This window comes from Helobdella robusta, assembly GCF_000326865.2.
Source record: "Helobdella robusta unplaced genomic scaffold HELROscaffold_16, whole genome shotgun sequence".
In the NCBI taxonomy this organism is placed as follows: Eukaryota; Metazoa; Annelida; class Clitellata; order Rhynchobdellida; family Glossiphoniidae; genus Helobdella; species Helobdella robusta.
Window position 1 is genome coordinate 1148129 of NW_008703893.1, and position 17482 is coordinate 1165610.

General features: G+C 30.7%; 2 protein-coding genes across 2 annotated transcripts; one reads left to right on the forward strand and one right to left on the reverse strand.

Annotated features, from left to right (window-relative positions):
- Positions 1 to 5293: 5293 nt before the first annotated feature.
- HELRODRAFT_110237 (hypothetical protein) lies at positions 5294 to 7302 on the forward strand. The gene is made up of 5 exons (XM_009015489.1): positions 5294 to 5510; positions 6000 to 6051; positions 6145 to 6305; positions 6780 to 6873; positions 6976 to 7302. The coding sequence occupies exons 1-5, from the start codon at positions 5430 to 5432 to the stop codon at positions 7029 to 7031; spliced, it is 444 nt and encodes a 147-aa protein (XP_009013737.1). The 5' UTR covers positions 5294 to 5429; the 3' UTR covers positions 7032 to 7302.
- Positions 7278 to 9075, reverse strand: HELRODRAFT_169662 (hypothetical protein; the record flags this gene model as incomplete). Its single annotated transcript, XM_009015490.1, has 7 exons — positions 7278 to 7459; positions 7722 to 7813; positions 7875 to 8035; positions 8185 to 8293; positions 8383 to 8446; positions 8562 to 8622; positions 8941 to 9075. The coding sequence occupies 7 exons, from the start codon at positions 9073 to 9075 to the stop codon at positions 7278 to 7280; spliced, it is 804 nt and encodes a 267-aa protein (XP_009013738.1).
- Between the last annotated feature and the right edge of the window lie 8407 nt (positions 9076 to 17482).

Sequence of the window (17482 nt, forward strand, 5' to 3'; positions counted from 1 at the left end):
TATTTTGATTTAATAAACTAAACGTTCACCAAAAAACTTTAGTGAGAAAAATTGAAAAAACGAACTACAAACATATTAACGCCAAACATTCGGTAGAATTTATGGTAGAATTTATAGAATATTGTAAATATATGTATATATATATATATATATATATATATATATATATATATATGTGTGTGTATATATATATATATGATATATATATATATATAATATATATATGATGTAAATATTAAATATTTTAAGCGGAGAATTTATAATATATTTGTTGTATTAAAATTATTTTTTTCGATGTTCACAAACTTACTTATTGAGATGTTTCTTATATTTTCTAAGTTTCTTTTGTGTTTGTGTGGTGCGTTATTATTATTATTATTATTATTATTACTCTCTTTTTCACTTTATCTGGATAAACACACACACACACACACACACACACACACACACACACACACACACATGTATATATATATACACACCCATATATACAAATATTCACCGTTGTATCACTTCACTTTATATATATATTCTTGTTCATATACATATATATGTGCATTTTGGTTTAACTTTATCAATTTGAAATGCTGCTTTTTGTATTACAGTATAAATATGTTTGTATGTGTGTTTGTTTGTGTATATGTATGCATATGTATGTGTGTATGCTTACGTCTGTACGTTTACCATCGTATACATGCGTGTATTGCGAACAAGTTAATTTTTTACATACCCCATCTTAATGCTGACTAATTTTACAATTTTATTATGACTAAACTACATATTGTAGAAAATAAACTGGTGTATGATTGAAAGTTTATCGATGATTTTTGGTATTTATGTATGTATGTGTGTATGTATATATATATATATATATATATATATATATATGTGTGTTGGTAATAGACCATAATTTTTATAATATTTTATAAATTCTACCGAATGTTTGGCGTTAATATGTTCATAGTTCGTTTTTTCGATTTTTCTCACTAAAGTTTTTTGGTGAACGTTTAGTTTATTAAAATTCAAAATAAACTTAGTTTTCGAATTCATGCTGCAAATAAGGCCATATTTCGATTCCGAATGAATCATCATCAGTGCTCCTTGCTGTATATATAGGGAAATATTGACGTTGTCAAGATGAACTTTGACGTTGTAAAAATTAACTTTGGTGTTGTAAAATTGAACTTTGAAGCGAATTAGGTGTCAGGTTTCTTTATTGGCTGGTCATCTTCTTTGGTCTCCTTTTCTTCATCGATAGCATCATATTCTTCTTTGTCAACTTTTACGGTGCTAGTTTTTACTACTTCTTTGTTTTCGTTGTTAACATATTAACGCCAAACATTCGGTAGAATTTATAGAATATTGTAAAAATATATATATGTGTGTCTGTTTGTGCGTATGTAAGTATATTATTGTATGTAAGCATACTGCATATGTGTATCGGATATATTAGAAGATTTATTGTAACATGAGGTTCTTAATATGGTCTCTTTTCCTCTCTCTCTTTTCCTCTCTCTCTCCTCTCCCCTCTTTCTCTCTCTCTCTCCGCCCCCCCTCTCTCTCTCTCTCTCTTTCTCTCTCTGTGTAAGTTGTGTGTACTATGAAAATTTTCATATAATTCGCCATTTGATAATCTAATCATTACTAGACTAACAAACTTTTTTTAATTTTTTAAAAATCTATTTATATTATTTTCAGTTGTAAATATTGGTGGAAATTTTTATTGGTTTGTGTGTGTGTGTGTTTTTATGTTTGTGTTACTGTATGTGTGTGTGTGTGTGAGAGAGAGAGAGAGAGAGAAAGTGTGTGTGTGTGTTGTGTGTGTTGTGTGTGTGTGTGTGTGTGTGTGTGTGTGTGTGTGTGTGTGTGTGTGTGTGTGTGTGTGTGTGTGTGTGTAGGAGCGATCACTGATGTTTCTAATTTAATTATTCTTTCTTTATTTTTTGGCTATTTTTTAGCTATTTTTTGGCTTTTCACTTTATTTTTCGATGATGACGTTTAAGCTCTTTTTGACGTCAATCGTATTCTTAACTGTGACACTCCGATGTTATAAATATATATATATATAAATAAATATATATATATATATATTTATATATATATGCATATAAATACAAACAATAAACACCTACACCAGTTTTATTGTAATTTAACAATTTTATATTTCTACACTGGTTAATTTAATATTTCATTATTACATTCGCAAAGTTTAACGACCATCGTTATGTAATAATTTGTATGTTAGTAAAATGCAAACACACTGACATAAGCAGACATGCACGTACACGTTTAGACACACACACACATACACTCGTGCATATCATACACACATACACACACACACACACAGGAAAACTTTTTGATGGTAAAGACTTATTAATTCACCTAAGTTTGACTAATTTGAACGAAAAATTAGTGAGAATGAAGATTACAGGTGTTCCTAGTACTATGTTCTAAAGCTAATTGACTGTGAACATTGCGTTATTTTTGTTACATTTTGTTATTGATTTATAAATTAATTTACTGTCATTATTATTAATCATGTTGTTATATATAAATGTATTTTAACCGTAGTTAATGTACGTAGCAAATGGCGCTACGTAAATCTAGATGATTATAATTATATTTTATTTATTTTGTGCGCCTTTAGTCACAGAGAGAGAGAGAGAGAGAGAGAGAGAGAGAGAGAGAGAGAGAGAGAGAGAGAGAGAGAGAGAGAACAGAAACACATAGAAACAGAAACACACGCACAAGCACATACAATTTTACTTTTCCAATATTATATTTTATAAATAATTATTTGTGTTATTTGGTCATAGAAAATATTTTCGTATTAATACAGCGATACAACTAACATCACCTTAGCTAATAATCAGGCAACTAATTAATCTAGACTGTTGTATGTACATCGTACACGCACTAACGCATGCGTGTGTGTTGTGTATATTATATGTATTTGTGTGTGTGTGTTTGTTAGTTTGTGTGTGTGCGTGTGTGTGTGTACTATATATGTGTGTGTATAGTTTTGTTGATTTCTTGTGTCTTTGTCACCATTTAATGTATTCCAATAATGTTCCGTTATCTTGTCACATGTGGAGTTCTCCTTATTTTCATTATAAATTATCCCTACTGTTACTGATTGATGTAGTAATCGCCGATGCTTTAATGCCAGTGGTTGGTGTTTTTTTTTCTTTTCAAAATTCCTCATTCGGATTTTTAATGTTTTTGCCCTTTTCGCTTTGTATTGTGTTTGCTCTAACACACACCACACAAACAAACACATGTATACAAACACGCGCACACTCGCGCACTCACATTTATATTTATATATATTGGCGTATGTATATTTTTTTATGATAATTTTTATTAATGTTATCTCATGAACACACCTATCTGTAAAAATTTATGACGTATTTTTTCTGACTGTTGGGTCGAATGTTTGAATGAGCGGTTAGTTAATAAATGAATGAACATAGGAATAATTGATTGATTGATTGATTGGTTGAATGAATGAATGAATGGAATGAATGGTTAGTTAATAAACGAACCAACAAAAAAATGATTGATTGATCGATCGATTGATTGATTGATCGATCGATTGATTGATTGACTGATAAATTGATCGATCGATTGATTAGTTGAATGAATGATTGAATGGTTAGTTAATAAGTGAACAAACAAATAAATGATTGATCAATTGATTGGTTGATTTGTTGATTAAATCAAAGATTAATTTTTAAACATCTCACTCCCTGTTTAGATGTCTTATTCCATTTACGTACATTACATGCAGCGCTGCTTGCACGTATGCTATTTTCTGAGTGTGTGTGTGTGTGTGTGTGTGTGTGTGTGTGTGTGTGTGTGTGTGTGTGTGTGTGTGTGTGTGTGGTGAATAAAATATATGCGCCACAGTTTCAACATGTTGATTGATGTTAATAGATTGCTTGATGCTAATAGGTTGATTGGTTGATGTTAATTGATTGATTAATTGATGTTAATTAATTGATTGATTGATTGATTAATAAATTGATCAATTGATTGAATGATTGATTGATTGACTGATTGATACATTTCATTCAATCTTGTATGTTTCAGCATAACAAGACTTACTTCATTTTTTCTCTTTCTCTTCAAGTTATTATTTCAGATATTCATTCAACAATTCACTCAATTGGTTGGTTGGTTGGTTGTTTGATTGATTGATTGGTGGTTGTTTGTTGAAAGATTGGTTTCGTTTTAATTTCGAAAAAGGAATGTAATTACAGTTTCTTGCATTCTTTTTATTTGCTATTGTAACACAAATTTTGAACTTGACATCTGATTAATTAATTAATTAATTAATTGATTAATTAATTGATAAATTAAAAGGTTACTGTATAATTTTTAAAGAAATCAACGCCCAAATTAAAGCTTCAGATCTAAAATCTCATCCATAGCGTGCTCTAATCATGTACGTAATTATTTTGAAATAGAATGGAATTGCGCAATGACGTTTTGTGAATGGGTCGACATTTTGCTTATATAGATTAATGAACTTAAGTTGTGAAATAACCGAGTTATTCTTTTAGGTAGTAGCAGTAGAAGTTTTATTTGAAGCTTCAGTAATAGCCTTACTACAATCTATGGTAGCCTGATCTAGATTTATAATAGATACTGAACATTTGCGAAATTCTTTTTAGCTAGGTTGGATCTGATGACTAATTTAATTGTAATAAAAATGTAAATTATGGTAAAGATGATAATTATGTTCATAAATATTGAAAGATAAAATAATTTTAATAAAAATTTAGAAGTTTCATCATTTGCGGCCCCTAGTTGGGTATCAAAATTATTCTCACTCCACTCAGATGGATGAACCAGGGAAGGAATGGTCCGGAGTCTAGGCCATTCCCGCCTTGATTCCAGACACTCATTCATCCAAACGAATGGCTAAACCTATAAAATGTCAAATAAGATAAGGAAATATCGAAGTTGTCGTTCTTCTCCAATTTCTTTGTGGCATTTGTAAATTGTGCTCTGTGCTGCAAGATAAAATCAGTGATCCGTCATGCTCGTGTTATAAGGTTTGCTGTTGTTTTTTTAACATACAGCAAACATATTTTTTGACCATTTAATTAAAATACTATCCTTATATTACAATAAAATAAAGAAATTCTGGTTAAAGTTAGGACATAAGCATACAACTGCCAGGACTGATCTTCGGTTTTCCTCCAATGTGCAATATAATTTAAAAGTTTAAAATTTCGTTGCATGTTCTTTGTTCGTTTGCTTTCATTTCATCATACATTTGCAACAACCATTCAATATAATAAAACGTGTTCCCTTTTCTTTATCTGTTCACAAAAGAGCAAATCGGAGTTATTTTTTTTTTAAATTTTCACTAAATTAAGAATAGTAGCTTTGTCGACAAAATTTTTTGAAGTTAAAAAATGGCTGAATGCGATTGGGACGAAGTTACTGTGATACGCAAGAAGGCCCCCAAGTCAAACCAGCAGCTGAAAACGCAACAAGTTAGTATTCGATTGATGTATTGTACTTGTACTAAATACTAAAGTTTACTAAATTTACTAAAGTCGTAAATGCTAATAAACAATTGAAAATTTACTAAAAAATACAATCGTTGATCTAATTGGCTGCATTTTATAAAATATTATAATTGAACAGTAAACTAGCTATTTCTCAGTAATTTCAATTATTAGTTACTTGAGTTAAGTTAAATTAATTATTAAAGTAGTATGAATGGGTAGTTAGTAGAGTAATTTTACTTTGCTTCTGTGTTGTGCTGTGCTGCTCAATTTTGAACTAATTTGGTTTTTCTGTTAAATCTGGACTTTTTTCAAATTTAAATATTTTGTATCCATCTTGATGCTTGTTGATGTGTGATGATCAGCACGTGATGTCATAATAAAAATAAATAATTAAAACAATTGACATGTCTGCAATGGATATTGAATAATTATTAAAACTAATTTTTGTAATAATTTATATTTTTTTAAAAGGCAATTAACGCTGCTCAAAGACAGGGACTAGAAATAGAAACCTCTAAAAAATGTAAGACTTCCCTACTATTGTGATTGTCATGCTTCGATATGTGTGGCGTATCATGTCAGACACTGAGATTTCACACACGTTGAATATTCACAGTCAATGCTGGTCACAACAAGCAGCATGTCGGGGACAAGAACACTGCAAAACTGGACAGGGAGACAGAAGAATTGCACCACGAGACAGTTGGATTGGACGTTGGCAGACTCATTCAACAAGGGAGACAGGCTAAAAATTTAACTCAAAAAGACCTAGCTACTGTAATTTATTTTTTCAAGCTCAACAATGTAAATGTTTTGTCATTTGAATAGTTTTTCGGGTCTCCCAGCAATTACATATTTTTTTTGCTGAATAAACATCTTGTTGGATCGTATGGTCTTGCATTAATTTGTGACCAACCAATAGTACTATATCTTTTTTTATACTTTTGAAATCTAGTATTGCAATTGCAGTGTGAATTCATTCAGCAAATTTTTTTGCAATTTTGCAAAAATTTAAATTATTTTTAATAACCACCAGATTTGAAGGGCTTAATAGACCTCAAAGTTTTGGTTGAATTTTTTTATTGCTTACATATCATTTCATATTTTGTTCGTTTGTCCAACCAAATGTTTTGTCTTAGTTGCATCTTTTGAATTAAAACACTCACTAACAAAGTGTTCAATGACTTATTATCACATTCCAACATGTTCTTTAAAGCATATTTTAATAAATAATTTGTAACACATCAACAGAAGATCAATGAAAAGCCTCAAATAGTTAATGAGTACGAAAATGGCAAGGCTATCCCAAACCAGGTCATCCTAGGCAAGATGGAAAGAATCCTCGGTCAGTTTGCCAACTTACTTCTTTTACACGTAGCCATTTAAAACCATCATCAGTTGTTTCATGGAATAAAATTTCTCATAAATTTCTTTTTGCTATTTATAGATATCAAACTTAGAGGCAAAGAGAAAGGCCAGTCATTGCATGCAAAAGGAAAATGACATCCAATTCGTGTCAAATATTTTTTTCTCACGTTGTTATAACTAATTATTTTGCTCATAATAATAAACATTGTTTCTGGCAAACTATGGTTCACAAGTTTTTGTTTGATGCTGATACATATTGATTTGCTCCGCTAACATTTTCAATCCTATCATCCTTATTTTTTACTAAATTAACAATAAAAATCGTAAAATGTTTTATATTTAAGAGATAAACATGGCGAGATTTCATTGATCTTATATTTGTCATGAAGAAAAATTGCATAACAAATCATGTTCTAAAGGATGTAAATCCCCAATTATAACTAATGAATGTAGTTTGGGTCCAAAGTTGAAGATCTTCAATTCTTCCAGTGAGCCATATTTGATAAGCTGGTTGTCTGCCCCAATCCTTGCAAGTCCAACACCTTTGGTCTGTGGCGTGATCACTGCAATGCAATCACAACATATCCATTAAATAATTTATCGTTCATAAATTTATGCATTATTTCTAGTGTTGTTTCTTTAGGGCTTGGCAAGGGCATGTGAAAATTTCATTTGTCTCACCACTCTTAAGAAGGTATTTGAAACATAGTATAGTGAGTTTTTCAGTTGCAATAGCATTGTTATATAGAGAAATGAATCGCAAGAAAAGGGAGCTTGTTGGTTGCAGTACATTATGCATTTAATAAAATGCAACTTGGAGAGTACCTTGACAGTTCCTCCTTTTTGATATTTCAAGGATTTGCTCAATTGCGACATTCACTGTCATGAATCTTTCTGGTTCATAGATGTTTCTATTCCTAATGACACAAGATATTTATGTAATATTTCAAAGCTTAATTTAAGTAAAACAAAAGTTACTTTATAATGTTCTCTACAGATTTTTCTTTTATTTTTATGTCAAGCAGGCAAAGTGTGTGCAGGCCTCTTTCTTTATTTGCTAGTATTTTGTCATAAAAACTCTCTGGCTGCCAATCAATCTCCCAAAATACGATGGAAACTGTTTCTCCAAATTTGTACAGCTAGCATATTAATTGAAAAGTATATAAACCACTTAATGAAAAATGTATTCAGCTAATTAATATCAACAAACACAGAATGGATCAAATTAACATGGAATACTTTAAATATAATATCATTATATTAAAGGAATTCAATAATGGAGGTGAACCTGGAGACCACAGCAGCCAACAGCGTTACAGATGGAAGCGTTGTGGACAATCTGAGTTTTAATATTTCTTTCTTTGGCTCGTAACAACAGGTCGGAATGTGTCGTGGCTCTTAAATTGAATCGATGTTGCTCAACAATTGCATTAATATAAGTAAATTTTAAAACAAATTTTGGATGTCTCTTCTTAAAAGAGCTTACCCAAAAGGATCGCCAACAACTAAAAATGATACATCTTCCCTCTCAGCCTCATCCAATATAACATCTGAATAAAAATTAAATAAAGATACTAAGGTATGATAATAGAATGTAATACAAACATCAAATCTGTAATGCAAAAAATTTTAGCAATAAATTGTGGGTGAATAAAATAATCACACCAGCATTTTGCTCCACCATTTCTCTGTCAGCTAATATTAATTCTCTTCCATAGACCTTTTCCTGAGAAAATAAATTGTTTTCTGTCATATAACAAAAATAAAATTGAATTGAAAACTCAGTCAACAATCAACATGCATAAATGTCTGAATGAGATGAACCTGCCTAATCATAGCGATGAATCTATCTGCATTATTTTAAGGTTTTTCAAGTGCTAAATCAGTATACATATACATAAAATATATGTTTTAATTTATTTTTATTTACTTATACTGTAATTAATAAAAGCTAGTGAATGGTTGACTAGAAAAATATTAAAAATTTTCAATTTGATTAAAATTTTTTTTTTAGAAATTTAATGCCCTAGCTCACATTACCTACCAATTCATTTTTTCCAATGCTGAGGATAGATGTATAATTTTCTAAATAAATCTTGCTGGACTGTTGAAGAAGTTTCAAACCTTTAACGGTGATGTCGTCCGCGTTTCCTAATCCTAATCCGATCAAGAACAACATGATTGCTAGTATTGATTAGATTGGATTAGTAGACCAGATCAGATCGCTACTTGGTTTATCGCCCAAATACAATGTTTTGATTGGTATTAGCTTTATATTACATAAGTTCATGTAAAAATCTCCGTATGTGTATCTATGCAAATAATTAGAATAAATATAACGCCTTCGCTCATTTTTGACGGTCGAACAAGGAGCTTACTTCCGGAGGGAAATTGGAGGGTGATTTTTTATCGCCCAAGTCAAAAGTTACGATCGTATATTTACTAATTTCGGAAAATTGCTTTTATTTAAAATTTCAAAATGTTTTAAAAGGTACTAGATGCTGTTTTAGGATAGATATTGCTGTATGACGGTTAAGTATATTTTGCATTTTAAATAAAAAAAATTTTTTGTGAACCACCAACAACACTTAACTCATTAACTGTAACAACACTAAACGACGACTAATTAGTAATTAAACTACTAAACTCTAATAATTAAGCTAAAACTAAACTCTACTGATTCTAATTACTAATTGAAATAAATAACAGATAACACTAACGAACATTAACAAATTAGACTACTAGAAACTACCAACCACTACACTACTACATAATACTACTACACTAAGACTAACAGCACTTGTTCCTAAGATCCTAAATTCTATTGCTTGATTGGTTTTAAAATTTTTATTTACAATGCTTAGGTCTGGGAATAAAAAATATACTAAATTAAATAAATATATTAACAACTTATTAATCAATTTCATAAAATAAACAATTTTGTAATTTGTTCAATTCAAGCTTCAAACTCCCCAAGCTAACTTGCAATTCAATTAAAATTTATTAATTATGAGTGATTCAAACTAAATTTTTTATCATTTAATGTTTTACAAAATATTCCTCATTCTTAAATTGTAGTACATGTTGTTATTAAATTTATTAAAGATAATGTGTGATTCCAGTGATTCATCAATCCATGACTTGTTAGATCATGATCATTCAGTTTTAAAGAATCCCCATCACCATAACCAATGAGGTTTGTAAAAATTGTACTTTTAATTTATTATATTTTATGCACTTATAATGTTGTGTTATTAATTATTATCATTAATTTATTAAATGCTGTGCATACCTATGGCAAGTAAATAAAATAATTAAGCATAGAAATAGCCACAATCAAATTAATTTATATAGGCATGAGTATAATTTGAATAATATTAATTAAAAATATCGGTATCATTGAAAATGGATAAAGTCATAAATAAAAAAATAAATCATAAATTGCTAAGAATAATAGTTCCAGTAAGATTTTGCCTTACACCTACATCTTTTTTTCATTCTTATATTATAATAAATGTTTGTTATCAAATATATCAAGGATTGATTTCTCAATCCATGACTAGATTGGATGTCATGATCCTACAGTTCCAGAATCCCCATCACCATTAGTCAATAAGGTTTGTAGAAATCACCCCAGGCATACCATCAATGTTTTGTAGCCACCTTTTAATGTAGTGTTAATAAAATGACATTGAGAATAGTTATTTAAAACAATCTTATTAAAATTATTGAACAGGTATGACAAGATTACTTTCTTAATGTCCTAGTGTGAGGAAGATGTAAGCCATTTGTCCAAAGATAATCATATGCTTTATGCCCATACAAATGCAGTGTCAACGCGAATGATTTTTGATCAGAGTCATATGTTCTAATTTTTTTAAACTTTTTCAGAAATTTTTCTGTTAATTTATTTGTTACATTAAATACTTGATGTGTATTTCATATAAAAACTTGATTATGCCAATTTAGTTAACTTGTTAAGCATTAATATAAAATTGACTCTACTTGTAATGGTGATTGGTATGATGATGATGATCCCAGTCCTAAGCAGGGTTTATTATTCACAATGTCATTATGCCCTTTCTAAGTTTTAATTAAATACATGGAATATTGGTGAATGCATTTTATATTTTTGGTATAGATAAGAATGTTGCAATGTACAATGATGATGTGAATTGCTTCCTTGTGTAACTGATGACATATAAATATAACTAACTTGAAAACATTCAGCATTACCTTCCTTTTTCCATCATAACCCTTATAATCTTTATTACAGAAATGGTCACTGCATATTCTTGCGTTTTTTGATGGAAGCCATTTGAAATCATTTATTTCCTGGCTGATGCACTTAATCCAATCGTTTTGCATTTTTACATTTTGAGGAAATCTGAAATTTTATAAACTGTTACAGAAACTTGTGCATTTCTTAAGTATTGGTTTTAATAATAAAATGGTAATCCATGATAGCATTATAAATTATAATAGTCTATTAAATAAAATATATGTAATTGGAAAACAAAATAGTTCTATTCAATGAGTATAGGGATGTTGTTACATTTATTTTAGTGTGAGGTTAATTTGAAAATAAACCTGTGAAAAGATGCATCAGAAATTTTCTCATTTCTATTTATTTATTATTAATGCAATTTTTAAATGCAACATTTAGGCATGTTTGTGTATAGCTACGAAAATGAAAATTTACTTATAAACTAAATTATTGTATCTGACACGAAAATTAGTACAGAAACAAAAACGAAAGAATAAATGACAATATAAAAATTTAAACATTGATTGAAAGAGTTTATTCTAATTATATGGTATGGGCAATTCGTTGCGAAATCGTTGGAGGAAATGGTGTCAACAGTAGTTATTTTACTGCATGGTAGTTAATCAGCCGGTATGAAGGTTATATTCAATTCCTATCAAATAAATTTGACAAAATATACACAGGCAGAACTAAATAAAGAAATAGATAGATATATACACGTAGTTATAATACATTTATAATGTTGTATTTACACATTCAAATTGTACAATTGTGTTATGGTGTAGTCTCAAATTATTGTGAATTTTCTCAGAAAATTTTAAACGTTTTACTACACTATATATACTAGTTATTTTTATCAACAATTTAAAAATTTCATCAATAATTAAAAAAAAAATTCAAATTGATTTCATTGTGATATCGATAATGATTTTTGTGACCTGACTGATTAAAAAGCATCAAAGAAAGTTAAAATAGGATGGAGAATTTATTATATTGGGATATTCGTTTAAAAAGCGAGCAAAATTTTAATATAAAAGCGCTTATAAATATATGCATATTGGCTCAGCTTGGCTTGGCTCGGCTTGGAATCGGATGTTAAGCAAGGTGTGGTCTCAAACTATTTTGAATTCTCCCCGAAAAATTTGAACTGCGTGCGTACATATATAGTAATGGCTACAGTTGTTTTTTATAATGAATTTATAAAATATATCAATATAGCGAGCAAAATTTTAACATAAAAGCGCTTATAAATCTATGCAAATTGGCTCAGCTTGGCTTGGCTCGGCTTGGAATCGGATGTTAAGCAAGGTGTGGTCTCAAACTATTTTGAATTCTCCCCGAAAAATTTGAACTGCGTGCGTACATATATAGTAATGTCTACTGTTGTTTTTTATAATGAATTTATAAAATATATAAATATAGCGAGCAAAATTTTAACATAAAAGCGCTTATAAATCTATGCATATTGGCTCAGCTTGGCTTGGCTCGGCTTGGAATCGGATGTTAAGCAAGGTGTGGTCTCAAACTATTTTGAATTCTCCCCGAAAAATTTGAACTGCGTGCTTACATATATAGCACTGATTACTGTTGCTTTTATAATGAATTTTTATTATATATATATAAAGTGACTGGAATCCATGTATAGAAATAATTAAATTATATTATATTAGATTATATGTTTATATGAAAAGCAATATAGCAGATTCAACCAGCCAACCAGAAAGTTTCGAAGGCGTTCGTTCGATGACTTCAATTTAGTACGGTTAGCATTGTGGTTAAGACTGTATAATAGTGCAGTATATACATTAAACAAGTTTTTTACTGATGCGAATGATTGAAATGATAAGAATGTATGGTTGAAACGAGTATAAATAGAGGAGCTAAAAATCAGATCAGATTGAGATTTTTATTGATTGAATGTGGTAGTATGCATGGTTATATAGAGTTATATAGAGTTATATAGAGTTATATAGAGTTATATAGAGTTATATAGAGTTATATAGAGTTATATAGAGTTATATAGAGTTATATAGAGTTATATAGAGTTATATAGAGTTATATAGAGTTATATAGAGTTATATAGAGTTATATAGAGTTATATAGAGTTATATAGAGTTATATAGAGCATAAATCCTATATAGATATCTTTTTTTGCTCTTCTTTTCTTTTTTCTTTGCCGACCGGTCGGTTTCTTTGCGGTTATTTTCATTTAAATTGAATAAATAAGATTTTACCATTCATTTAGGTTTTTCAGGTTCATTTATCCAGGTTGAAGCTTCCAGAGGAGTTCATCGTGGACGATCAGAATGGTTGTGATGTCACGCTACGTTCGTTCATTCGGTGGCAAAGAATGCACGCCCTGCTGGGGTACGTTTTACGGTTTCTTTGCGGTTCTTTTTTTGCCAGTTGGCTGGCTTTTCCGGCGGAATTTACCGCGGCTCGTTTTTCTATTTTCATTTAAATTAGTCAAATAAATAAGATTTTTCCATTTCATTCATTTTATTCAGGTTGAAGCTTCCAAAGGAATTCATTGTGGAAGATGTCAGGCTACCTTCGTTCATTCAGTGGCAAAGAAGATACGCCTGGCTGGGATACGTTTTATTCTTTTTTCTCTGTTTTTCTCTGTAATTTAACATTAAGTAAGAATGCTCACACGCACATACACACAATTACATTAAATAGCTATATAGGTAGGTTAGATAGGCATAATTTTAATTGTAGGTAGGATAGATAGGAAGCATCCAACACTAATGTAGTTGAATAGGTAGGCAGCGTAAGTTTATCTCTTCTGTTTTTTCTCGCACCCACATTACACGCATCAGCGTATTATACACACACACACAAATACATACATAAACACATATTAGTATTTGAGCGTTATTTTATTTTCATTACACATTCTAATTTATTATTACTAAGGTTGAGAGTAATTTAATTTCATAGGTAGTTAAAAGCAATAATTTAATTCTAGGAACAATCTTGTAATTTAAATTAAATAAACGCTGTAAGTGTATCGAGAGGTAAGTTAGTTATTAAGTTTTACATTATTATTATTAGGTTGGAGCCCAAGGCATTACGTAGGTGGTGGGGTGGGTGCCGAAAGGCCAATGAATTGGGTTCTTGAGTTTTGTAATTTTAAGTAAGCTAGGGCCATAATGTAATGAATAGGTAGGTTAAGGCTACGTTGTAACAAATACTCATTAATAGATTTAGGGTTTAAGTTTTATATTATTATTACTAAGTTGGAGCCCAAGGCATTACGTAGGTGGTGGGGTGGGTGCCGATTGGCCAATGAATTGGGCTCTTGAGTTTTGCAATTTTAGGTAAGCTAGGGCTTAATTGTAATGAATAGGTAAGTTGAGGGTACGATAGCCGATTGACTCTGAATTTCGAAGTCTCTTGTCAGAAGTAAGCTTTGGTGGCCAGTGGTGAACCGGCAATGGTTTACTATCCGGACGGCAATGGTTTACTATCTGCACAGTAATGATTTACTATGCGGCACGACCATAGTCTACTACCCGCACGGCTTCCGGACGGCAAATGGTTTACTATCCGCACGGCAATAGTCTACTATCCGCACGGCAATGGTTTACTATCCGGTGCCCTGGCTGTCGGTGAACCTCTGTGCAAGGAAGGAGAATGAAGGGGGACTTTCGACTATCGTACCATTATCAATTTAATATAGATTAGTTAAGGTAATTGAATAGGTAGATAGGATTATTTTTATTAAGCAATTTGAGATGCAGGCACCGCTAAGCTTTCTGATGAGAATCTACTCTTTCTCTATCTTTCTCCATCAACACGGGCTGTGTTTCGACAACAACCTCGAGGAGGACTGGCACCAGTTTTGGAGGACAACGTAGGAACCGGACCTCATTCAACATTCTGCCTTTGTCGAATGGACGACGGTAAGTTTTTTTTACATTTTACTTTATTATTTTAAAATTTTATTTATTTGACATTATTTTCATTTTATAATTTAATTTTTTTTGCTTCTAAGATTCTAACATTCATTTACTATTACGCAAATAAAAAAATTATGTTTACAGAATGATGAGAGGTGGGCAGTGGTGGGAGTCAGCACGTTTTAGATGGTGGTCTCATGATGATTTACATATGATGATGGTGGTGTAGGAAGAATCAGCTCGTTGGCTGTTCGACTGACTCTCTGAAGTTCGGACGGTATTTTGTGTGCCGACCAGATGGTGGTGGTCGGTGCAATGGAAAGTACAGTAACGACGATTTTTGAAGTAAGGTTTAGTTTCGTTTTTTAGTTTTCTCATTCGTTCATTTTATCACTCAACCTTTTAAATTATTCTTCTATTAATTGATTCGTTAATTCATTCTATTCATTAATTGAATCATTGATTTATTAATTAATTCATTCATTCACTCATTCATTCAACCAATTATTCAATCATTCAGTTAATCATTTATTCAATCGTTCCTTTGTTCCTTGATTTACTAATACGCTATTAAAAAATGTCTACAGAATGATGAGAGGTGGGCTGTGGTGGGCATCAGCACGTTTCAGATGGAGGTCTCATGATGATCGTTCCGATGACAATTCGAAGATAACAACGACGACGGTTTTTGAAGTATGATTTAGTTTCTTTTTTTTTATTTTTCTCATTCATTGATTCATTTTATCACTATCTTTCAAATTATTCCTCAGTTAATTTATTCATTGATTCATTCTATTCATTCATTAAATCATTGGTCGATTAATTAATTAGTTAATTTATTCATTCAACCAATCGTTCAATCATTCAGTTAATCATTTAATCGTTCGTTCCTTTGTTTCTTGATTTACTACTTCGCTAATTAATAAAAACTTGTCTACAGACTGATAAGAGGTGGGCTGTGGTGGGCGTCAGCACTTTTCAGATGGTGGTCTCGTGATGATCATTCCGATGACAAATCGAAGATAATGTTAAAGGTAAATTTGTTTTTGTCTCATTGTACCTTTGAAAGTACTCGAATTTGAACAAAGATTGGGTGTTATCTCAAAAAGATAAGTTGCCTATTTTTTCCAATTGCTTGTTTTTTATTTTAGTGAATTTTTTTTTTCAATTTATTTTTCAGTATCCGGTCAAATTCATTCCATCGATGCGTGTCAGATGATGGTCGGTGCAATGGAGGTTCGTCGGTAGTGAGTGAAGTTTCTGGAGAGTGCGCGCCCGCACATTTACATACACACACATCAATACAACACATACATACACAACATCCATTCATTCGGTGTCGTTGTTGCTATGTTTCTCTTCAACTTTATATTTTCTTTACCGTGAACCGGGCTTTAATTTAATTCATAGGTAAGTTAGGGACTGAGATGAGTTAAACAATTGTAGGTAGGCTAGGGCTTAACATTAGTTAAAAAGCTTCAAGTAAAATAAAAACGCTAAAATATGTTAAATAAAATACTTGAAACATCTAAAACGAGAAATACAAATTTATAGGTAAGTGAGTTGAGTCAATGTTTATAAGTAAGCTAGGGCCCTGAGAGTAATTTTATTATAGGTAGGTGACTGACTATTATTCTTGCGACTTCTTACTAGTTTTGTGTGATGTGTTTGTTTTCGCTTCACAACACCACACCAACAAAACAAACTACATTTCATTCTCGTCGTCGCCTTAAATTGTACCTTTTTGAACAATCTTTTTAATAATGTCTATTTATTTATTCATTAAATGTTGACTGGTTTCTAGTTTTTTTTTAAATTGGTTATATAATTTTTGGATATTTCTTGATTTACTTTGTATATATGCATGTATAAATTATTTCTGTTTAGTATGTTGATTTAGTCATTATGATATGTTGTGAACTGTTCTTACTAAATGTTCTTGTTACGTGGTTTATTATCCTTCGAGAACTTCTAAGGAGTGTGTATGATAATAATAATAATGGATAATAATTATTTTTATCGGTCGATATTTTGTTATATTTGTTTATTTAAAACACGAATTTAAAAAAAAATTTACGTTTTAAAATTTTAATTAACCGTCACTTTTCATTCTTGAATGAATTCAAATAAAAGCAACTACTGTGTTTTTCTTTCTTTACTAGAATCTCGAAATTGTTTGTAGATCTGTACGGTTAACTGTTTGTTCGAGTTTGAACAGGCCTTGCAAATTTTTTTTATTTATTTTTGTTTTTATTTTTGTTTATTTGGTTCATTCAATTTAGTTGATTGATTGATCGGTTGATTGATCGGTTGGTTGATTGATTGACTGACAGACTGGCTGACTGGCTGGCTGACTGACTGACTGACCGACCGACCGACTGACTGATTGTTTGATTGATTTATCTCATAGTATT